Here is a 24,748-nt window from a genome sequence, read left to right as displayed (position 1 = left end):
CATCCCTCCCCCCCTCCCCTCATCCCTCCCCCCCCCCATCCCTCCCCCCTCCCCTCATCCCTCCCCCCCCTCCCCTCATCCCTCCCCCCCTCCCTCATCCCTCCCCCCCTCCCCTCATCCTCCCCCCCCTCCCTCTCCTCCCCCTCCCTCATCCCCCTCCCCTCATCCCTCCCCCCCTCATCCCTCCCCCCCTCCCCTCATCCCTCCCCACCCACCCGAACACCTTTTATTTTCTTACAGTTTCTCTCAGCACTCGTCTGAAATGCGCAGTGGCCACTCTTGCCTCCCACGATGGTAGGCGATGGCTCCGAACTGGGCTTCGGATTTGGTTGACTTTGGGGCTACAAACGCATTTTAGTTTCTGGCAAAACCTCCCCTTCGCCTCCTCTCCTGATGGGCCAGACTCAGACCCATCACCGAGGGGTCTGTGGACCCCCAACCACCCCACCCCTCCCTCCCTCCCTTCCTCCCCTTCTTCGCCCATTGTTTGTAAGCCACATCGGGTGCTATGGAGAGATTCAGAACTTAAGTCCCATCCCGGTCAGGTGTTGGTACTTCTCTTTTAATATAGACTAGAAAATATAATCGGTACCAATGTAGGGGGGAGGACACGCTACTGCCCTGTGGGGTTGGGGCTCTCACGGGGTCTCCCCAAGTTTGTCTGATTTGCTGGGAATCTGTATCCCATTGGAACCAGTTCAGCCCCACTGACACTCTTTGGGAAACAGGGGGGAAAGTAGTGGCAATATTAAGATGGATATTTTCTAGGTTTTTGCTTGTGTGCCTTTGGGATTAGAGGATCTATATGCAGATGGCACAGAGATCATAATAAGGTTAGGCTGTACATTGGCTGTGCAAGGAAAGGGGTTAATGTGCTGAATGGCCTTTGTGCTTTCTTATGAATAGGGGGAAAGATCACATCTGTGAACTGCTACTATTTAAGGTAAAGTAATATTTAAAGAAAATTAGAAGTGTAATCACTTTTGCTTTTGGAATTTAAAAAAAAGTTTGACAAAATACTGCTTTAGATCTGTATATAACAGATCTGGGCCATTTTATTTGGTTGCAGTTAAAACAGTCATAGTGCTCAACATGCTATATTCTTGCACTGTTGCAAAAATGATACTGCTGTTTGATTACCATCTGCATAACTGTACCAAACTTAGCCTTCATAGTAAATCATTTCACAAAAAGTATTTGTCAAACTTCTTCCATGTATTAACTAATCTAGTGAGGCAAATTGTGTTGAAATGCTTCATCACTCTGGCTCACAGGTCTATTGCTAAACAAAATTTATAATACAAATTGTGCACTTTTACCTTTTCCTGGTGGACATTAAGAATGTACGGTTTAAGTATTTACACCATTAAAACGCTCTTTGCCCATTGAGCTTTGAAATAATTTGCAGAAATCAAGGAGGAAAGAGTGGAGATTTATGCTGTGAGTACACAGGCCATGTACTCTTCATATTAGTTGTGTTGAAAAACTTTAATTTGTATTGAATTCCACTGGGTAGAACATTTCACATATTTGTTGAGAGGATAACTTTATGTGGTATTAAACTCAATTCATCAAATTTACAGGAGCCCCATTAAAAAAAACCTGGGGAATGTTAAATAAAAAGCACACTCACCTTTAGGACTTTTATTATTTAGTCTTGAATGCTTTTTTCCCCTGTGTGCTCAAAAGGGAAGATTTTTCACTTAACAGCTTACTATGATGCTATGGTATACTGTACATAAAACGTTGATTAAAGAATAATCTCCAAAGGCAGCAGGTTGTCAAACAGCATTCCAGTACTTTACAACTAAATAATACAAACTAAGCACATTCAGCATCTAAGAGTAATATAATAATAATCCTTGCATTTGATATGTAAAGACATAAGATATTTTGACAAGCACATTACACTTTCATAGCCGCATTTAAAAATTGGGAGCAATTCAGTTTAAGTAATCTGTTATTAATTTTTTTTTCTGAATGGCCAGTGTCCTAATTGTGGAACTAAGTTACTGAGTCCAGCAGTGTGAGTGTATTGTTCAGCTCCATCATAAACCTTGGTTTCTTAAATAACAATGTCATTTCAATTATGTATGTTCATACAGTTCCCGGGTCAGGGGAAAGAGCGAGAGAGTAGGACTAATTGGGTGCTCTTCCAAAGAGCGGCACAGGCATGATGGGCCAAATGGCCTTCTGTGCTGTAATATTCTATGATTCCATTGTCAGACTCCGTAACCTCTCAATAATAGCATCAGCACTTGCTTATCTTCGATTGAAGTTTCACCCCTTTTTTAATTTGTTTATTAATGTTTTTAGGTTTGCACAAAGATAATAATTAGGGTAGTAGGTCATATGTTGCTGTTACAGTATTTGAAATATTCTTCCAGAAGATGCATAATGTGGATTTAAATATCCATTGAATTCTGATATCCAATTGTGAAAGATGATTGATATATTTAATTTGAGCTATAAGCTATTTTGTCAAACTTAATTCTTACAGTTACTGGAAAATCTGCTATACATTGATCATTTTAAAATTCTAACTGGGTCCTAATTTTCCAACATTCCACGTTTACCTTCTCTTTTTCCAGCTATGATTTATTGCTTGCACCCTGAATAACACATTCCTCCCCCAGACACATACACACACACACACACACACACATTCTTTGCTCCACTAACAGTAGCCAAGCTTCTATTCATTATGGAACTCTCTTCCAAAACCACTTTGCCTTGCTATCTCTTTCGCTGCCTTCAAAGTAGTCTAAAATATATATCTTTGATCGTGCCTTCAATTTTAAAACACTTGATTCCCTGCTTGGAATCCACCACTATTTGTCAAGCATTTATGTGAAAGGTGCTAAATAATTGTAATTTTTGGAGAGTGTGTTACACTTGGTGGACAACAGTGGCATGTTCCAGTTCAATACCTTTTGTGTTCCTAAGTTATTACAGATTGTGTTACGTGGAATCTCTAATGAGGTGCTTCCCCGAGGCTTCTTGTTCTTTTTGTACAGAATTATTTCAACTGCACTTTGCATTTCTGTCTGAAGTTTCACCAACGTTTTGACTTTGGTGTGCAGGAAAAATGTCCACACCAAGGTCAAATGTACATAGTATGAATTTTACTTTTGGTAATCAAATGCAGTGAAGTATTACTGAGCAGAAGACCTGGATGGACCCCTAAAATGGATGTTTGTGTCTACTTTGATGTATCTATACTAGAAGGTTGTTGTTATTTAGGTAAAATTGTATTATCTGATTTTCTGTATTTTTACTGTAATGTTCACTTTCAATGTAAATTGTGATACTTGCAAGGGTAAATATTAATTACTGTCCCTTTGTTTCTTTAGGCCGACATGTTGGCAAAAGGCACGAAACGAAAATTTTCTGAAGAACAAACGGATGCTTGTGATCCTGTTGACAGCAGTCTTAATTTACAGTATAACTTGCAGCGTCAATCACTGCTAAACATCTCATTATTCAAACTTCAGCTCTGCAAAATGCTGGTGGAACCAAACCTCTGTCGTTCAGTGCTAATAGCCAACACCGTGCGACAAATCCAGGAGGAAATGATACAGGACTGCCCCTGGGAGGGACAAAATGCTTTCAGAGGAAGTGATCTATATATTGGTCAACCTTCGTCAGAAAGCTTAATGGGCACAGATTTCTTATGTAGTCCAAAGAAAGAGCTACATGTAGAACCTGCTACCATCACCAATAGTGCTAGCACTCTTACTATAAACAAGCTAAACCTATCTTGCGAAAACATTGCTTATTCTGCCGCTATTTCTGTTAAGGACACAGATATTATAGAAGATCCTGTCCAAGTGCAAAATGATTTGAACATGTTGGAAACTGAGGAGCAGCCAGTAGAACCGAAGGAGAGTCCAAAGCCCTCGGATCAAGTGTTTGGAAGTTTTGAGATTGCAAACTATTCTAGTTCTCTTACAGATATGACAATAGATGACCTGTTTTCAGACATTGATACTTCTTGGTATGAGCTTGACTCGATGATGTCTGGATTGATGACCAGTCCAAAAACAACACCAGTCAGCACGTATGAATTATTAAATGGTTTACCGTCGCACTCGTTGGCACCCATAAATTCTGCCCAGAACTGTAAAACAGACTTAAATGAATTAGATCACATAATGGAGATTATTGTTGGATCTTAATTTGTCTTTTTATTTTTTCTTTAGTTAAGATGCGTGTTTGTATATAATTCCATCTTTTTATATCCAGTTACAAGTTTTCTATCCAGTTTTCCTTTTAAAATCTGTCATCAGTGTTTAGATACGTCTTGCAGTCTTTTGCACTCAATGCTTTCATTGTCTATTCCTCTACATTGGAGTCGCAACTGTAACTGAAATGGTACATATTTTCATACAGTTGAAAAATATATTTTAATACAAATTAATTTTTTAGTCCAAAAATTTCCTCAGAGATCTATTTAAGCAGTTTTAAAAAGTAGTTTTGAAATATTAATATTTGTTATGCACCTAAACTGATTCAAAAAAGGGATTTATGATGTCTTTTGTGCCAGGTAAAGATTAGCTCTGTCGCAAAATGAAACTGCCCTGCATTTTCAGAATTGCCATGAAAACTAAATCCTTTTAATTATGTGATCATGAATATTCTGGACCTTGCTAGTAGATGGGAATGAATATTTCATGAAGTAGAAGAGTTAATAGTAATATAAAATATTTGCTGGAAAGCATATTTGCATTACCATTTTTAAGAGTGACAATTCTTAATTGTAATCTTTAGAAAGTTAATTAGGTCAGACATGTTAGATATGTTAAAATAATATTGAATTATTTCCTTGCTAAATCTTCTGTAGATTTAAACAGTGAAAATGTTCCACTTTGTCCTATGCAAGCTAAACAGCACTGAATTCTGAGCACAGGGGATGGTGAACAATGCTGGCTAAGGAATTCCAAATTGTAGAAATTTAAGGGCTTATTAATTATTTTTGCAATGTTTATGATTTATACACTTTGGTGCACATTTTATTTTACATTAAGCCAATTTTTGTTTATAGAAGCCATATTTTCTTTTGGTTGGATTGTTAGCACAAAGCTGAATCTAATTGGGCCAGATGATGTAAGTTATTACACGTGTTATTTATTTATTTAAGTGAATCATATAGTTGTGAAATTTTGAGTTGGAGCACGCAACTATGGTTATAATTATGAATCCTGATTTGGATGGCAAATGCCTCAGTCCAGTCTGCAAATGTCGTATCAAGAGTTATTTTAAAAGGGTAAGAATACTTTTAACAACAGTATTATATATAGATTACTTTCTCTTTAGTTAAAACATTAGAAAATTGTTGCAGCATATTAATAGTAGCAACTGTCGACCTGTGTGTACCTGGGAAGTAATGAGAGTTGGGGGTTAAGATTTTTTTTTCACACACAATCAATCTTGTGTCAAAAAGAAACATTGTATATTATTCACTAATAGAATATTTCATTAGTCATTATTTCTTAAGCAATAATGAAGCCTGGAACAATACCAAGTACTTTAGACGTATAAAAAAAGTATACGATTTTTTTCATTTTTAGAGACTGTATATCTTTTTAAATAAAATAAATGTACACAAAAAACTTTGTTTCTTAATGCGTTACCCCCCCCCCCACTAAATTCTATTTGTACATGTCCAAATGATCTTAGTCAAACAAAAAAGTTCCATATTATGTGGCTGCCTAAGAATTTTTGGACATATATTCCTACTGAAAATAAGTAGCTGATTTAATTTTACAAGTGCGAAAAACGCAAGCTTTGCAATTTCAACATTGCCTTCTCTCCCCATCCATTTGCATAACACAAAAATTGCAATTCCAATTACATCTTGAAATATAAAATACTGCCAAAGTTCTGCACTTGTTTGTATCTGAACAAAGTAGGCTGAAGACTTTTTTTTTAAATTTCATGCATTTGGTAATTTTATAAATCCTTTTTTTTAAAAAGTGTAATTTTGGTAAACTTGGGTGCCATAATTGAACTCCAGGCCTGTGTGGTCTCATTATTTTTATAAAGGGCTCCTTTTAATTGACTTCTCACTCAAGCATACTCTCTCTCTATGGCTTCTGAACTACGATCATTTAAATGAAAAAAGCACCAAGGCAAATTTTGATTTCACTTTTTAATACTAACACTCAAGTAATGCTATTTTCACCCAGATTCTTCACACAATTCTCTTCCCCTACGATCTCAAAATTATCTAATGAAATTGGTTCCTAAAATACTACCGCTAGGATTTTCCTGGCATGGCAACAGCAGAAGTAACTGATGCTTCCACCTGTTTATAGCCAGGAGGAAATCTAAACTGAATGAATATTCTCTTCTCTCCCCTATTTCCATTAGTTAACTATTTCCTTTAGCTTCAATTAGAGTGACAGGCGATCAAGTTTAAACTACCAGATATTATTTTGTCTCCTAAGAAGTAATTCAATGTTGCAGCGCAAATTAAGGTATTATTCCAAAATGTTGTATTTTTAATCCCAAAGATAAATGTCAGGATCAAAATCCTTGGCGCAATTAACACCTCTCCCAGCGAGTCACTGCGTGCTTTTATCTGATAGCTGAATCAGTAGTAGCTGAGTCACCATTTCTCAAATTGTTCCGTCACCCACCCACTGAGTTGCCTACAGTTTACTCACCCACATATCAAAGTGATGTGTAGTCACTAATGCTCTAACTCACTTAAGTTAACTTCATCCATCTTATACATTATTAGTACTGTACTTCCAATGCTGATCTGAAACCATTCTCATAAAAATAAAGCCTGGAATCTGACCTCTTAAGACCAGCAGTTGGGGAATGCAAAAATGATTTCCACCATGAATCCATATTTGCTGGCAGGGACAAAAATAAATTTGAAGCAACAAAAGCACACTTACTGAAATGAATTCTCACAATTCTGAGTACACAGCAGCAGGAGGAAGAACCTGTCTGAATCTCTACAATTGATGGTGTAATTCTGCAATTAATACTGCACCTCTTTATGGCAATACAGTTGAAATCAGAAGCTTTGGGGAATAAAAGGCTGGAGCTGTATCCTACCACTCATTCTAGCACTATATACTGGTTATCGAACACACCGTGAGGCACTTTGAGACAATCCTGATGTCAAAAGTGCTACATAAATGCAAATTGTTTCCTAAGGCGCACGTAGTACAGGGACAGGCGATATGCCCACTGTTATCATGGACCAGAGCCTGGAACATAATGGAGGAAGATAAGACTAACTAGATTTAAGTTAAACCAGGACAAACATTTAGAGATGGGTATCAGTATCATACCTGCATGATTAAATTAATTGATATTGAATGTAGTAGATTCTTTAACAAGAAATGAGAGAAACGTCAGCTGATCCTATTTTCCATATTCATCAAATCTCCAATATTAAATATTGTTTTTCAAGAAAATATTTTGATCTTTACAATGCCATACTTATATGGTACATCAAGTCTTACTCCCACCTCCAAAATTCTGGGTTCTGCAGATATCGGGAAGACCAGATGGACAATTAATTTGCATACAAATGGGAACTGCACACTTTGGGTTATCTCTTAAATGGAAACTTCAATCTTTTTAGAATAATGTTAAACACAGCGCTTGGGGACGTCCTCCCGACATGAAAGGCGCCCTATAAATGTAATTTTGTTGTTGTTGTTAAACATAACTTTCTTTGTATGATAAACAGCATAGATTTTCTGTAATACAGGTAATATACTCCTTTTAAGGAAGTGGATTGCAGCATTGGCATATGGGATACTTATTACATGTGAGCAGTTTAACACAATCACTGCAAACAACTAAAAGATCACATATACACAGCAGGGATCATGTTGTCCACAGGTTGTTTGCCTGGTTCTGGTTGTACTGTGGTGGCCAAGGGTCAGGCCAGAGACCAATGATTGCTGTGAGCTTTCAACCTTTCCTTTTGTTAAAGTTCTTTAGTAGGTTCCAGATTTTCCCGGGTACTGCACTTCAATTGTACTTTCGAATCTAAAGACTAGGTGTTTGGAGTTTGTAGCTTTTGATGCAATGGGCTGTTGTTTTTATTTCATTGTGTGATCTTGGGAGACAGAGTACCCATATACAGTGGTTGTTAAGACCATATAGCCTCTCTGCTCAGTGGTACAGAGTCCTGCAGCTCAGTGATTAGACCACTTGTCTCACAAGCAAGAGACCTGGGTTTGATTCCTGGACAGGGCGAAATGTTGGGAAAGTTTCCTTACTCCACAAGCCTCTGTTTACCTAGCAGTAAGTAGGAACCCGGTTGTTAGTCGATTGGCGGATCGCTTTTCCGGGGGTAATAATTCCTTCAAAAAAATAATAAATTGTTTACTTCAATCCACGATTGTTTGTGAGACACTGCTGTGTGCAATTGGTTGCCACATTTCACCCACAAAATACACAGTCACTTCACTTTACAGTATATTCTGTGAAGCGCTTTGAGACATCTCAAGGATGGGATAATGAGCTTTACCAAATGCAAGGATTATTATTATTATAAACTGCCCTGTAGCAATTCACAGGCAAGGGTCTGTATGAAAAGGATATGGCAATGCCTTAAGAGCCCAGCAGCAGCAATTTGAGGACAGCAAAGTAATAATAATAATAATCCTTGCATTTGATACAGCGCTTTTCACGTCAGGAGGACGTCCCAAAGCGGTTCACAGAACACACTGTAAAGTGGTTTGACTGTATATTTGTGGGCGAACGCGGCAGCCAATTGTGCACAGCAATGTCCCACAAACAGTCGTAGATTGAAAATGACCAATTTATTATTGTTTTGTTTTGGAGGGATTATTATTAGGCGTGTGGAGTAAGGAAACTTGCCCAAGGTTTCGCCCTGACCTGCCTGGAATTGAACTCAGGTCTCTCACTTGCAAAGTGAGTGCTCTAACCACTGAGTAGGTACTGAGAGAAACAGCTGACTGAGGCTGGAAGTGCCAACATAGAGAGAGGGAGGCAGCTGACGAGGAAAGACACATTTAATTGAATTACCAAGCAGTGAACTTTGAAGGGAAGTTGTAATTTGTAGAAAAATCAAAAATCCAAGTAGAGGAACAACAAATGAGTATGGTCACAGGAGATCACTGAGGTAGGGTGGGGGAAGGCTAAGGATCTTAAAAGTATTCTGCTGGGTTGATGGGCTTGTGGAGCTGAGTGCCAGAGAGAAAATGGGCTGCCGGGTTTCGGAAGATTTGGAACTTGTGGATGCCAACAAACATGGTAAGCTAGCATATTTGTGTTTGTTCACAAAATACACAGTCACTAGACTTTAAATATATCCTATGAAACCCTTTGAGGCATCCTCCTGATGCGAAAAGGCACTATATTAAGTGCAAGGATTACAATAAATATTACATTTGTTGAAGGATTTGTGCTTGGCTTTGCTCTGTTTCTGGACGTATGAAGACAATACTGCTTATGAAGCGTGACCAAGTGGAAGAATAACTATTTGGATGGCTTTATTGGTGCAACTATCATTTTTAAACTTAGTTTTAGAGCTAGATATAAAACTCATGCAGGCAATAGCATATTTAAGCATATTCAATATAATAATATTAATAATCCTTGCATTTGATATAGAGCTTTTCACGTCTTCTAGACGTCCCAAAGTGCTTCACAGAATATACTCTAAAGTGAATTGACTGTATATTTGTGGGCGAACGCAGCAGCTAATTGCGCACAGCAATGTCCCACAAACAGTCGTAGATTGAAAATGACCAATTTATTATTGTTTTTGGTTTTGGAGGGATTATTATTAGGCTCTGTGTGGAGTAAGGAAACTTGCCCAAGGTTTCGCCCTCTGCCTGGAATTGAACTCAGGTCTCTCACTTGCAAAGCGAATGCTCTAACCACTGAGGTACAGGACTCAATACTCTGTTACTTAGATAATTTGACGCTAACGTCCTTTACTTCACTCCACTGATAAAAAAAATCTGTCAACAGTTTGAAAATTTGGTGTGGGCCAGTCTTCCTTCTCAACCGAATAAGGGAACATTAGGGCTATGGGGTAAGAGTGGGGGGAGTGGGACTAGTTGGCAGTTATTTTAAAGGGCTGGCAAAGGCAGGATGGGCCGAATGGCCTCCTTCTGTGTTGTAAGATTCTATGAATTCGCATTCAGGAATTCACTGTTCAGGGTGTCAAGTAAACTGGAATACAATCATCCTCCACAGTCTGCTATTGGGACGTCCTCCCGACGTGAAAGGCGCTCAATAAATGGAATCTTGTTGTCGTTGTCGTTGTTGTTGCTCTAACTTCTGGAAAGCATCCCCTATTGCTGTGGTACATATCGTTTCTAATTTCTACACCATCCATCACTGCCAAACGGCCAACTTTATCCATCAGTGCTGAATTACAGACTTACTTTTTCTCTGGAGTCCCACATACACCAGGAAACCACAGGATGAAAGTGGTTAATGGAATGTACAACTGTGCTTAAAATTCCGGGGTATGTTAGTGCTGTCGTTACGAAGACTGTCACCAGAACGGTTTCAGGTCTCACGCGAACTACAGGATGTTCTGGGGTTTTTCTGAAAACCCTCATGAAACCATTCATTCGGCGAACCAAATTTTAACCGGTTGTGACCCAAGAACTTTACACACACACACACACACACACAGGACCGACACGTTAGAGTCCTGGTCCCCCAACACAGAGTAACGTGTGTGCTACCTCACTCCATCCACATCCAATCCCTAAAGGATTTATTTTCTCAAAAAGACGAGACGAAGGAAGAGTGGGGGAGAGCAGCACTTATTACAACCTTATCCAGTCCTGATACTCGCACTGGTACATTGGCGTCGCCAGTTCTGGGGCACTGTTTCGTTTGGACCATATCGTTGTAACCCACATCCAAAATGCACGAAACACAGAAAACAGCTAATCCGCTCGAACCCCACAAGATATGACCAAAAGCCAATTTTTTTTTTTACAAAGTTACTGTTTTCGTGTGTTTTAAGTGTGAGTGTGTGTGAGTGTGTGTGTGTGTGTGTGTGTGCAGCTGTTCGCCTGGCAACGGTACAGAGAGAGTCTGTCAAAGATTAGCCAACGATTGCTCAATGGGAACGCGTTACCACAGCCGACGCAAACCACCTCCACCTCCACACACACACACATCGCAGCGCACCTTCGTGTCGTGCACCGAAACCTCTCCGTGTGACACCGGCCACTTAATCATCGGGAGGGCGTAGGCACAGAGAGGGGAGGCCAGGCCTGGGCATTTGGAATCGAGCCACTGGCAAACCCCAAAAAAAAAACCCGAACATATAACCCCCCAAACACACCCCACACACACCCCACACCCTTATACACTGCACTTGATATCACACGGGTAACATAATACGCTATTTTACATCATGGGGTTTGTACGTGCGATCACTCCGACTGCTGTACTGGTCGCAGCAAACGTTAAAAGCAGAGTTACGCAAAGCCCGCGCTCTGAGCCCTGGAGAGCACTCACTCACACACACACACACTCACTCACTCACTCACTCACACACTCACTCACTCACACATACACTCACACACACACACACACACTCACTCACACACATACACTCATTCACACACACATACTCTCTCTCTCAACCACTCACACACACACACTCACTCACACACACATACACTCACACTCACTCACTCATTCACACACACATACTCTCTCACTCTCACTCACTCACACACATACTCACTCACACACATACACTCACTCATTCACACACACACACACATACATACTCACTCTCTCACACACACACACACACTCACTCACTCACCGGGCGGTCACCGCCTCCTTTTTTCTCAATGGATCGCGCGGGAGAGGGCGGAAAGCCGATACATGTTGACAGCCAATAGTAAGCCTCCGCTCGTTGCCCCGGCGACGCCCCGTCCAATCAGATGGCGCGCACCTGATGATCTGTCAATCACCCAGTGTCTGCCTCTCTCTCTTTTTTTTTCGCGTAGTTTCGACGCTGGAGCCGGTGTGTGAGAGAGAGAGAGGGAGAGAGGGAGGGAGGGAAGGAGGGAGGAGGAGGGAGGGAGAGATATAAACACACACACACACACACACACAGCCACCGTCTGAGCGGCCACAGTCTACTGACAGCTGAGGAGGCACTGTGTCAAGACGTAGCAGCGGCGTTTTAAAGCGACCGTACAATGTGATTTCAAGCGACAGACACGAGATTAATTGCGAGGCGCCGCACTTTATATACATATATATACACATTATATATATATATCTATATATACATTCCTCCCGCAGCCGTCCTCCGCCGGTCGAAAAGAAGGAAGTTGCGAAAGTCTCTGGTGTACCGAGGTAGGTGGGCTGTGCTGTGCTGTGCTGTGCTGTGCTGTCCTGTCCTGTACTGTCCTGTCCTGTCCTGTACTGTCCGGGAGCTGTTCGGTTTGTTGTCGGTGTGGATCGAGTCACGGGCTATGCCGTGTGTACATGTGTTTCGGTCTCGTCCCCCCGTCCCCCCACAAAAAAAACACACTCACTCACTGCTCGGGGTGTCACACAGACCGAAAAGTCAGTGTTGCTGATCTCTGGGGGTCACTGTCACCCGACGACTGATGTAAAGACTTTATTGATAAAAAAAAGTCGCCCTGTAAAGTCCCCCCAACCCCCCCCCACCCAACCCCCAAACCCGACCCCAACCCCCAACCCCCTCCCCACCCCCCCCCCCCCCCCCCACCCCCACCCAACCCCCAACCCCTCTCCAACCCCGATCCCCACGTCTGTGATATGTTGTCGAGGAAGGAAAGATCTGCAGTAAACATTGACTTATCTCCACCAAGAAAGAGGGCACCAGTCGATGCTGATCGTGTTGAAAACACTTACCTTTAGACGATTGGTGGCGACGATATGGTCAACACACACTCAGACACACACACTCACTCTCACACACACACACACTCACACACACACACACACTCACTCACTCACTCTCACACACACACACACACACTCAGACACACACACTCACTCACACACTCACTCTCACACACACACACACACTCACTCACACACTCACTTACACACTCACACACACACACTCACTTACACACTCACTCACACACACACACACACTCACACACTCACTCACACACTCACTTACACACTCACACACACACTCACTCTCACACTCACACACACACACTCACTCACTCACACACACTCACCCACACACTCACTCACACTCACTCACACACACTCACACACACTCACTCACACACTCACTCACTCACACACACTCACACACACACACTCACACACTCACACTCACACACTCACTCTCACACACACGCACTCACTCACACACTCACACACACACTCACACACTCACACACACTCACTCACACACACACACTCACTCACACTCACACACTCACTCCCGGTGTTTGACGTCGTTCAAATAACGAGACTTTTCTACTATTGGGATTTCTGGTACGTTCTAACATTGTGCAGTTGCTCTTCCCACAGCCCATCCAAGGCAGTGTGGGAGAAGCTTGGGTTTGGGGCAGCATTTCACCAGTCTGACAGTTTGCACACACATGTGAAATCAGTTACTGTTACGGTAGTTTTCCCTTTTGAACCTTGCAAAGGTCGTACTTAAAATTTCATGAGATATATATATATATATTACTCCTAAATATTTGTCTTGTAAGTGCTCACTGCTCATATTAATGGTAACACATTTTATAACTAATTGTAACTCGGTCTATAATCTTCATTAAATGCATTTTTTTAAAAAAAAATCCATTCATATCCACTGGTTTTATATTTTCTTTCTGTTTTTTCCCCCCCCCCTGAAAATTCAACTATACCAATAGAATCAAATTTGGGCACTTTGGATCTTTGAGGAACCCATTCCCTCCACTTATAAGAAAAAAATGTTAACTGGTATAACATATGAACAGGCACCGAACAAGTGCTCCAAGACAATACCCAGTCTGAAGAGTGCTATATAAATGCAAGTTGTTGTCGTCATTAAGTGTGTAGTTCGCAGAGTTTGGCTCATCTTATTTGCCTACAAAATATGCAGTCAATCCACTTTTAAAATATAGTCTGTGAAGTGCTTTGAGACGTCTCAGTGACGTGGTAATGCAAGGATGATGATGATATGTACTGTTGGTTAAAAAAAATGAAATCAACCAGATTGAATCTGCATCACCTCACAGTAGGGTAACCCTTCTGTGATCAAATGTTATGCAGTATGAATCACCGGTGAGACCCAATTTGGAATTTAATTAATATTTTGGGCATCATAACTTTCAAAAGGTAATTTCAACATTGCAGAGGTTTCCAAGAAGAGCAAAAAGAATGGTATTTGGGATTTCGACCTTCACAGATCTTTTTCAGAAGTAATCTACCTGAGTCCAAGTAATTGTATTTTGGAATGACAGAATGAGTTTGGAACACTGTATCTGTCATTGGAGATTTCCTTTTTATTTTCTGATGTTTCTAGGAATAGAGAAGCACTGAGGTCTACAGTTTGGAACTTTGGAACTCTCTCCCTCAACCCCTTCGCCTCGTCCCCTCCATCCCCATCTTCAGGTCGCGCCTGAAGACCTTCCTCTTCGACCACGCCCACGGTCACCTTCCCCCAGCTCGGCCTTGGGCTCCGCCATTGTTAAGCCTCTGAGACACCGCCCGACATGGAGGGAGCTATATAAATGCAAGTTGTTGTTGTTGCTGTTTGCTACCAAGTCCAGTGTTCATCTTAATAATAATAATCCTTGCATTTGATATAGTGCTTCTCACGTCTTCTAGGCGTGTCAAAGCACTTCCGATTATAGTCAATGGAGCATCGTCCCATTATAATCAATAATCTGGATTAGAATACAAACTATTCCACTGAAGAACGCTTATTATTTTCAGTAACGTTCATTATCATTTGAAATATGATTAAAGCAATAAATATTCAACAGATTGCCACTTTGTAAATGTTGTAATATTTTACAGTTTAATATGGAGGAAATCTAACTCTTTGGGAATTCTGCAAAACATTCCAATTGCAAGTTGTGATCTGAATTGTTTTGAAGACCAAGTGAATAGTTTTGAAAGCAGTTAGTGCATGGACTCACTGTTGAGATGCAATACCTTGACATTCCATTCTCCTTGGGGTTAGTGATGTCTTTAATGACTAGCTACATTTTTTTAGAAAAATAGTCTGTCCGCAGACGGCTAAACATATTAGGGTGATGCCATGGTTCAAGCTCAACATCGCAACTTTGAGCTCACAGTCTAGACTGGCATTTCCAATAAAGGGTTCAGGGAGGGTTGCATTGTCAAAGGTGGGGCCTTTGGATGAAATGCTAAAATTGAGGTCCTGTTTGCCTTTTTGGTGGATGTTAAAAGATCCAATGGCATTATTCAAAAAGAGAAGGTAATTTCTCCTGCTATCCGCACCATGTAAAAAGTTTAATCATTCATTCATTCGTGGCTCTTTTTGGCACATTACGATGCACAAATTAGCAGCCACATTAGCCTAAAAATACGCAGTAACCATGTTTATAGTAAAGCTATGAAGTGCTTTGAGACATTAATGTGATAAGGTGTTATATCAAATTCAAGAATTGTTTATTATTTTGTAGTCTTAATGTAATACAGACATTTGCTACTGTTGAATGTTCCTGTAAATAAGGGGTGTTTATTTTATTCAGGCTTCATTTATTAAAATATTTTAATAAATATTTTAATAAAATGAAGCATTGATCAATGACAAGAAAGTAACATAAATGTGATTAATCTGTATATGGAGAATGATCTCCTTAGAGTTATTCTCTCAATGGTTGAAACTTCTACTAAATTGTTTGAATTCCAGAGAATGTTGTTTAACATCCACACCTTGAAAAACTAGAAATGAACTTGCCTCAGCTTTCTATTTCTATTGTCAATTATTGTCTATTTCTATTACCTTTTCAGTTTGAATCGCACAGCAGCTGTTAAATAATCAAAGATTCTGAGAAATAAGAATTATATAAATACACTGCTTACATTTTTAACATAATTTCTATAATAATAGAGTGCCTTATCATGTCATTGAGACGACTCAAAGCACTTCACTTCACTCTTCCAGTTGACTGTAAAGTGGATTGACTGTGTATATACTGTAAAGTGGATTGACTGTGTATTTTGTGGGCTAAACTTGGCAGCCAGTTGCACATAGCAATGTCCCACAAACAGTGAGTGACCAGTTTTTTTATTTGGGAAATTATTGGCCAGGACACTGGGAGAAACTACCCTCTGTTTTCGAATAGCGCCATGAGGTCTTTAATATACACCTGAACAGGAGAGAGGGGCCTTTGTTTAACGTCCCATCTGAAGGACGGCACCTTCGACAATGCAACATACCCCAGTACTGCATTGGAGTGTCAGCTTAGACAATGTAATTCCATGATTCCAATTGCTTCCCATTCCCAGTCACAGTACATATAAAAAAAATCCTTATCCAGGCAAACGTTTAAAAAGCCAAGTCTCAAGCATAAAATGGTAATCCTGCAAACTGGTTTAAACATTTTAAACTACATTAAGTTATTACGATGAGTCAACTGGAAGAGTTTTAGTTTTGTTGGCCCAGTTTTCTCCATTCTCTTTTTTCGTCCAAGAGAAGGCACTAATTTGCACCTGTTTCGCTCTCCATAAATACATTAAAATTTGAAGTTTGATTCCAACATGCTAACTGGTGCAGCAATCACGAAACTTAACAACTGTTTGAAAGTTTGCAATGGTGGGCAGTTGTACACCAATGCACCTTTTCCTCATGATTCTTCCAGATAATAAGTGATATCTTTAATGAAAGTCAAGAGTTGAAGGGAATATAAGTGCTTGGTAAAGAAAGTTTTTTTTTTTAGCAATATAAGAGATGTTAATCTTCCATCTGAAGTTAGAGAAGATTAAATCTGGAGCCATCAAAGACCAGTGGAACTAGCAATGGAAATGAATGATTGAGAAACACGGTCTTCGAAGAACAGAAGGAAAATGGACTCTCCTTGGGTCTTCAACGAATATGAGGTTTAATGATTCAGCCAACTACAGCAGGCAGGAATGAAGATCTTGTACATTGAAGGTACGTGATCTGAAGGGAGCTGTTGACTAAAATGGAATCATCAAGAGAGGGTGATCAATGCACAACATTATTTATAGAGAGGAGAGCTGGATGATGAATGGCCAAGGTTACTTACTGAGGCAGAAAAAGAAGAAAGTGATAGGGAAAACAGAACTGCTCTAGTTGATGGAGAAACGGTCTGAGATGAACCATGAACTCAACTTGCTCAGTTGGTGCAGCAGGGACAGCTACTGCGCAATAAACATAACTTTTAGTGGAAGACCATAAGAAGTTCACCTTCTTTGAAAATGGCCATTACAATGCCCAATTGATCACCCTCGTTTCAGAGGTATGTAATGTGTGGGCAAGAGGATTACTGGTGAAATAACCATGCTAAAAAGAAACCTACTGGGAATTATGGATTAGCACAATAGGTTTCAAGTGATGCATTTCATTGTATATCATCTACTGAATCTACGATGTTTGTGGGACACTGTTGTGCGCAATTGGCTGCCACGCTTTGCCCACAAATATGCAGTCAATTCACTTTACAGTATATTCTGTGAAGCGCTTTGAGATGTCTAGAAGATGTGATAAAGTGCTATACCAAATGCAAGAATTATTATTATTATTATTATTATTATTATTATTATTATCATAGATGTGTAAAATAGACATGTACAATAAGTTCAGCACTTTATCAAGTGTGATTTGAAGACTTACAATGATGAATGAAACTGATTATTTACATTGTACTTGAATCATTTGAACTTTACAGCACTAAACTATTCTGTGGATCCAATTTTGCCCCTGGGATTTGAGGGTGCTGTATTAGCGAGCTTTGGGATCCTTTTGCTTAAGTAATAATTTTTACATTTGATATTGTGCCTTTCACATTGGGAGGATATCTCAAAGAACCTCACAGGATTTACTATAAAGTGTAATGATGATATTTTGCATGCAAACTCATCAACTAGTTTGCCCACAGCAATGGCCTACAAACAGCCATGGAGTGCAAGACCAATTTTATCTGGGAGATTTTTATCTGGCCAGTACACTGGGAGAAATTACCCACTCTTTTCAAATAGTGCCATGGGATCTTTAATATCCACCTGAACAAATAATAATAATAATAATAATCCTTGCATTTGATATAGCGCTTTTCACGTCTTCTAGACGTCCCAAAGCGCTTCACAGAATATAATGTAGAGTGAATTGATTGTATATTTGTGGGCGAACGCGGCAGCCAATTGCGCACGGCAATGTCCCACAAACAGTCGTAGATTGAAAATGACCAATTTATTATTGTTTTTTGTTTTGGAGGGATTATTATTAGGCGTGTGGAGTAAGGAAACTTGCCCAAGGTTTCGCCCTGTGCCTGGAAGTGAACTCAGGTCTCTCGCTTGCAAAGCGAGTACTCTAACCACTGAGCTACAGGACTCCACTTGAGGCACCTTGGTTTAACACTTCATACAAAAGACATCCCCCAGCACTACATTGGAGTTTCAGCTTAGACTGTGAGTTCAAAGACCAAATGTGAAGCGTTGTTCCACAATGTTCTGATTAAGAGGCAAGAATGATACTGAGCCAGACTGACAACAATCTGTAGAGAATTGTGCTTTATACAAAACATGTTGTTACAATCCTAGCAGTGTTTATAGAGTATCCGTACATTAAGAGAGCCATTAGCAATGGTATTTCAGAGGCGGGGTATTTATTTGAGCGCACATTAATGAGGGGCCATGTTTGCAAATGACTTTTAATACACTAGTTCCTAGTCTGGCCAAGAGAAAAACCAGCTTGCGCACTGCAGAAAGTGTGTGCTAGTTCAACCATCATGATGAGCTAAAACTTTATATGTAACTACGAAATAATTTGTAATAGGGTGAATAACCCATTGACACGTGCAGATGAGTCATATCATGCAGCTGTTACGCTCACTGCTGTGGACAGCAATGTCTCCCGGCTCGCTACTCTCCTTTAATGGTAAAATAGTCCTAATGAAGAGGCTGTGTGGTAATTGGTCTAAGGGAAGTGCAGCCCACTCAAACACAGCTTCCTATGTGGCTACAGTCATCGCCTGTCACTCACTGATTTCCTGTTGTTGGCTTGCTTCTTTGTCGGGCTCAGCCAATGTAAGGCTGGCTCGTGCTCTGCTCTTTTATAATGTGTGGTTGTCAGACAGCCAAACGCCTACCTCTCACCACTACATCACTGAGTCACACAAGTTCCTGTGTGATTAACTCGTTTTGATAAAAGTATATTAGTGTACTGTACCTACTTTTGTTTTAAACAATTCTCTGGAAATTGAATCCCGAGTTTCAATCTTGATTGTTCGATGCCACCAAAAGTATTGCTTAAAAAGTTAGAATCTCACTTGAAATGCTGTCCAATGACTTTACGAGAGTATATGGGCAATTTATACTGGTAGCTTCCATCATTCTACATGTTGAGGGTTGGCTCTGTGCTTTTTAAACTGAGGGGCTCCTTTGAGTCTGGTAATGATGGAAACTTGAAAGCCAATCTGAAGTCACCAGCCATCAAAAATGTTTGGTACCAGGGAATCATAATTATAAACCCCAATCCTTGCATTTGATAGAGCCCTTCATTGAGATGCCTCAAAGCGCTTCACAAAATCGTATTGTGAAGTGTAGTTAGCATCTGTGTTTTTGTAGGCAAACGCAACAGCCAATTTACACACAGCAATGTCCCACAAACAATCATGAAGGGAGTGACCAATTTTATATAATAATAATTGAATTTGGTGTAGCGCCTTATCAGGTCGTCAAGGCGTCTCAAAGTGGTTTGCATTATATACTGTAAAGTGAATCAACTGTATACTTTGTGGGGGAAACTTATCTGGGGGATTATTGGCGAGGACACCAGGAGAGGCTTTTTCTTTACGAACAGTGCAGCAGGATTTTTAGTATTCACCTGAACAGGCAGATGAGAACTCAGTTTAAAGTCTCCTGGAATATTATTACCAAGACAAGATGTTACATTGGTCCACCTGTAGGATTGCTTAATGTGGTCAATCCCTTTTGTAACTTGTTGATAATTGGATTTTTCCATTATAAACAAGGAATGAAAATAAAACTATTTTGAATGATTGATGTGTGATAGATTCTAGTATCTCTGGTATTCGCTACTTTGACAGTGAATTGATGCTCCAACTGGCATCTAAACACCAGAGTATACAGGCATCTGAGCTAATTCCAAAGCACGTTAATTGTCAATGAATACACACTCTTTTGAGCTCATTATTTCTAGAGATAATAATGAAGCAGATGATAAAGAAATACATTTCTGATGAGAAGTAAATTTGTTGTATAATGTGTGGGAAGTTCAATATTTTTCTACACCATGCGTTTTCCATACACATATTTTTTGACATAAAAGGTTGTCAATTTTTTTGCATTATTTTTATTATGTGTATGCATCCAATTGTTTAAACAAGTATCTGAAGACCTAGGAATGGGGAGATCGACGCATTCTATATGAAAGATCTGTGAACTAAAATGCATTATATCTAAACTGTCCACAATTTAGTTGTAACATGCTGAATGCCTAGAGCTCCCCCCAAAAAAGTTGGGCTCAGTGCCTTCTGTATCATTAACTTTCATAAGAAATTCCAGTTGGATGTTTCGAAGAATACTCACAATTTAACTGATACATTTTATAGTGAATTAACTTTCTAGGGCCTGATATTTATGTTGGCAGCTTTGAGCTGGAATCAAACCAATGTTTGCGGAAATTTGGCAAGATTTCTCTCAAATTGTGGCCTCCAGTGTATTTATGCATTTGGAGGTGCTGCAGTGTAAATAACCAATGCCAACGTTTAGGTATCAGCAAAAAGTAGTTGTATCCCGGGTCCGAGAGTTCAAGTAACATCGTATGCTAAAGAGAAGATACTTTGAGCCAAACTGTTAGAAATCCAGACTTAACAGACCATTTGCAGGTTCCAGTTCTAATTTCTTCTAAACTAGCATTACTTTAACACCAAACCGGATACAAATTGAGCAAATCTGTGCAATTGTCCTCCACTTCAGCTTTGCGTTCCGTGACGATGGCAGATCTGAAATTAAACTAACTTCCGTTTAAAATAATAATTCGTGCGTTTGATAGAGCACCTTATCACTCCATTGAGACGTCTCAAAGCACTTCATAGGATTTTAAATACTGTAGAATAATGAAACACATCTCCGTTATTGTAGCACGCAAACTACTGGAAGGTGAACTAGATGGACCTTGGTCTTTTTTTCGTCTAGCAATTCCTATGTTCCTATAGATGGGACACAACTCTGTGTGTGTGTGTGTATGTGTCTTGACCATTTCTCAAGATGGACATTAAAGATTCCAAGACACTACCTTATTGAAAACAACAGAGATGGGAGTTTCTTCTGCTTTTCTGGCCAACAATCCACCTTCACCTCCTTGAAAATGAACTGATATATAAGCAGGCAGAATAAACATCCTTTTGTTTGAAACATTTTGGTTAAAGGCTAAGTGCTGGGGCACTTACATGCTGAGCCTGATTGTATGAGGACGCTGACTTATCCTTTGTATGAATACAGTAAAAACTCACTTTGTGGGTACCTCTGTATAATGAGAACTTATTATTTGGGCCACTTTATCACAGTATGTTTTTCATTGGAATGTAACGGTTATCAGAATCCCCAACTCACTAGTGAGGCCACCTCACTTAATACCAGCAAAATGAAACCAGTCTATTGACTGCCTGTTAATAGTGCAGTTTCACTGCATGTCGCTGCTAGTGTTAGTTCTGCTCACTTTCAATAGCTAAGTTTCAATACTTCCTTCGAGTCAGTACCACAGTGAATGTAATCGGCGCTCATTGTCCAAATACAATTCAGAAATGTTACTGAATTAGTTACCTTAAAATAATTTTATCAGAATTCTACAGTGGTCTGTTTTTAATGTGTGTGTGTGTGTGTATATAAAATATATAAAGTACAAGTTCTGGATGGTGACCCTTTGTTCTGAAAGATTTTCTGTAGAAATACTTAAAAGTATCAGGAACATCGTTGCATTGTGGTTAGTAAAATGACAAAAGCTCTTTTAAGTAGAAGTCACGTTCTATTTTTTGGTCCCGGTGTCTGGAAGTTTTATTTCCGTCCCTTTTTCCAGTGAGGCTTTTTTTTGGTCAAGCAACCGAACAGATTGCATTGTATAATGCTTCAATAAACTGCACTATGAGCAGACATGGCAGAGGCACACAGTCAGCATTTCTGGAATAGCACAGTTGGGGCCCAGTGTGTGTGTGTGTATGTGTGCTGGGAGTGTTCAGCAACTGGAGATGGACATAACTGCAAGCCAAGTAGCTCCACCTTTTTTTTCCAAGCTCCACTCGTCTCCTCGGCAGCTCAGTGGCTGCCCTGCGTCATTGTGCTTGTCCAGTTGCTGTTTGTCAGCTGTCTTGGGAGAGAAAAAAAAAGGCAAGACAGCTGCATGGCAGTTTGTGCAAGTGAGGGTTCTGACCACCCCGCATCCAAAAACACAGGTCCAAACAGCCAATTCAAGGGCTGATTTTTTTCTCCCCCCCCCCCCCCCCTTTTGGAAATGTTCATCATGTGCTGTCACTCCAACTCCAGAGATTTCGAAATAAGAAGTGTGGCACCTTGGAGCAAGGTAAGGTTCGTCTTGTGTAGCGTGATTAATTGCTTATAATATATCTATTGTATGCTTTCGGTACTGTGTGTTAGCATTGAGTATTGGTGAGGCTTTAAGGAGACCCAGTACTTGTAACTGGGGAGGAAGATGCACTCTGTTCCGTCCTCTCTTTATAAAAAAGGTTGTTAGTCAGAGCTCTTTGTTTACTGTACTCCCAATGTATATGGAGAGGTACAGTAATCTGAGTATGAATTGTCTGTCTAGACACTGCAAAAGGATAGTTGAGTACAAGGAGCTTGATTCTGGTTTTGCAGGAAGAACCAGCCAGCAGTGGTATTTTCAGCACAGAGATTTCAAATGTATAGAAGTGTGAAAGCCAACCTCTGAGTATTGGTAAAAAGCAAAAGCAAAACAAAGATGAAGTAGTTTTAGATTATCTAACAAGTGTTTTGTCCCGATTTTTTTTACACATCTGGCAAAAAATCTGCACGTAACTGAGCTAGATTAGACAGGAGTTGCTTCATTTTGCGCTATATTTAATTTGGTAAGTGCCATTATTTGGAAATGCTATCGAGCCCTAGAGCAAAAGCCACATATGCTGGAGTTCTATTCATTGCCCCCTGTTCCAGCACTGAAGTTCAGACCTTTTACTCGCGGAGGGATTGAAATGTTTTGACATTGTGTCTAAAAGTGATAGTTCTAGTTCAAAAGCATTTTCATTTGCACACAAATTTGTTTAATTTTTCACATCTTAAGTTTTGAAAATATAAATGTGATCAGGACAGCACTGAAAAGGGTTGTATGTGTTCAGTTCCATACATAAGTCTAGCTCAGTGGTTAGAGCACTCGCCTTGCAAGTGAGAGGACCTGGATTTGATTTCCAGCAGGGTGAAATATTGGGCAGGTTTCCTTACTCCACATGCCTCTATTTACCTAGCAGTATTGTAGGAACCCGGCGCATCGCTTTTCCAGAGCTAATAATTCTTTCAAAAAACAATAATAAATTGGTCACTCAATCCATGACTGTTTGTGGGACACTGCTGTACGCAATTGTCTGCTGTGTTTTGCCCACAAAATATATGGTCAATTCACTTTACAGTACATTCTGTAAAGCACTTTGAGACATCTTGAAGACATTATAAGGCGCTATATCAAATGCAAGGATTATTATTACTATAAACGGGAGACATTTGTCAATCTCCTCAAATTTGAATGTATCTTAGTAGTTGTACAACTGCCTTCTTCCCAGAGCTTTACAATACACTCCTAAATATTTGCCATTGTCTTTATAAAGCTCTTGCATTCTTTCACAATGGCTGAAGGGTTATGCTGAGTGACCTCCCCAATAAGTGTTGCTTCAATTTGTCTCCATCAATGGTTGCTCTTCCAGCCCCCGCACAATCTCGTGTGGTGTTCCTCAAGGCTCTGTCCTCAGTCCCTTCCTCTTCAACCTCTACATGCTCCCTCTTGCTGACATCATCTGCAGACATTGGGTCAACTTCCACATGTATGTGGATGACACCCAACTCTATATTTCTGCTTCCACCCTCAATTCCAGGACCACCGACATCCTGACAGACTGTCAGTCAGACATCAAGTCCTGGATGAGAGCCAACTTTCTACAGCTGAATGTCAGCAAGACCAGCGCCTCCACACCTCGGGTGCTGACAGCATCAGCATCCACGGATGCACACTCCACCTCACTGAGCCAGTCAGGAACCCGTCTTGTTCGACCCTCGACTGTCCTCTCTTCCCCCATATTTGTGCCATGACCCGCTTTGCCTTTCCCCACCTCTGCAACATTGCCCGACTCCGCCACTGCCTCACCCCTTCAGGCCGCCGAAACCCTCATACAAACATTCATCACCTCAAGCCTCGACTACGGAAACTCTCTTCTTGTCGGCCTCCCCAAGTCTTCCCTCAACAGGTGCAGATCATCCAGAACTCTGTAGCTTGTGTCCTCTCCTGCACCAGGCTTTGTACCCCATCCACCCCCATCCTCGCCCGGCTCCACTGGCTCCCCATACCACAGAG

At 40.4% G+C, this 24,748-nt stretch overlaps 1 protein-coding gene across 1 annotated transcript in view; it reads left to right on the top strand.

Annotated features, from left to right (window-relative positions):
* Positions 1–602: 602 nt before the first annotated feature.
* Positions 603–24,748, top strand: part of LOC103175279 — a 29,278-nt gene continuing 5,132 nt past the window's right edge. The window contains exons 1-4 of the mRNA XM_007888214.2: positions 603–943; positions 3,354–4,166; positions 9,976–10,039; positions 12,141–12,348. Of these exons, the coding sequence (XP_007886405.2) occupies positions 899–943; positions 3,354–4,166; positions 9,976–10,039; positions 12,141–12,348 (1,130 nt within the window). The 5' untranslated portion in view covers positions 603–898. The remainder of the gene's footprint in view (positions 944–3,353; positions 4,167–9,975; positions 10,040–12,140; positions 12,349–24,748) is intronic.

The sequence above is a fragment of the Callorhinchus milii genome, unplaced genomic scaffold (genome assembly GCF_018977255.1).
Source record: "Callorhinchus milii isolate IMCB2004 unplaced genomic scaffold, IMCB_Cmil_1.0 Scaffold9, whole genome shotgun sequence".
In the NCBI taxonomy this organism is placed as follows: domain Eukaryota; kingdom Metazoa; phylum Chordata; class Chondrichthyes; order Chimaeriformes; family Callorhinchidae; genus Callorhinchus; species Callorhinchus milii.
This window is presented reverse-complemented; position numbering and strand designations above follow the sequence as displayed.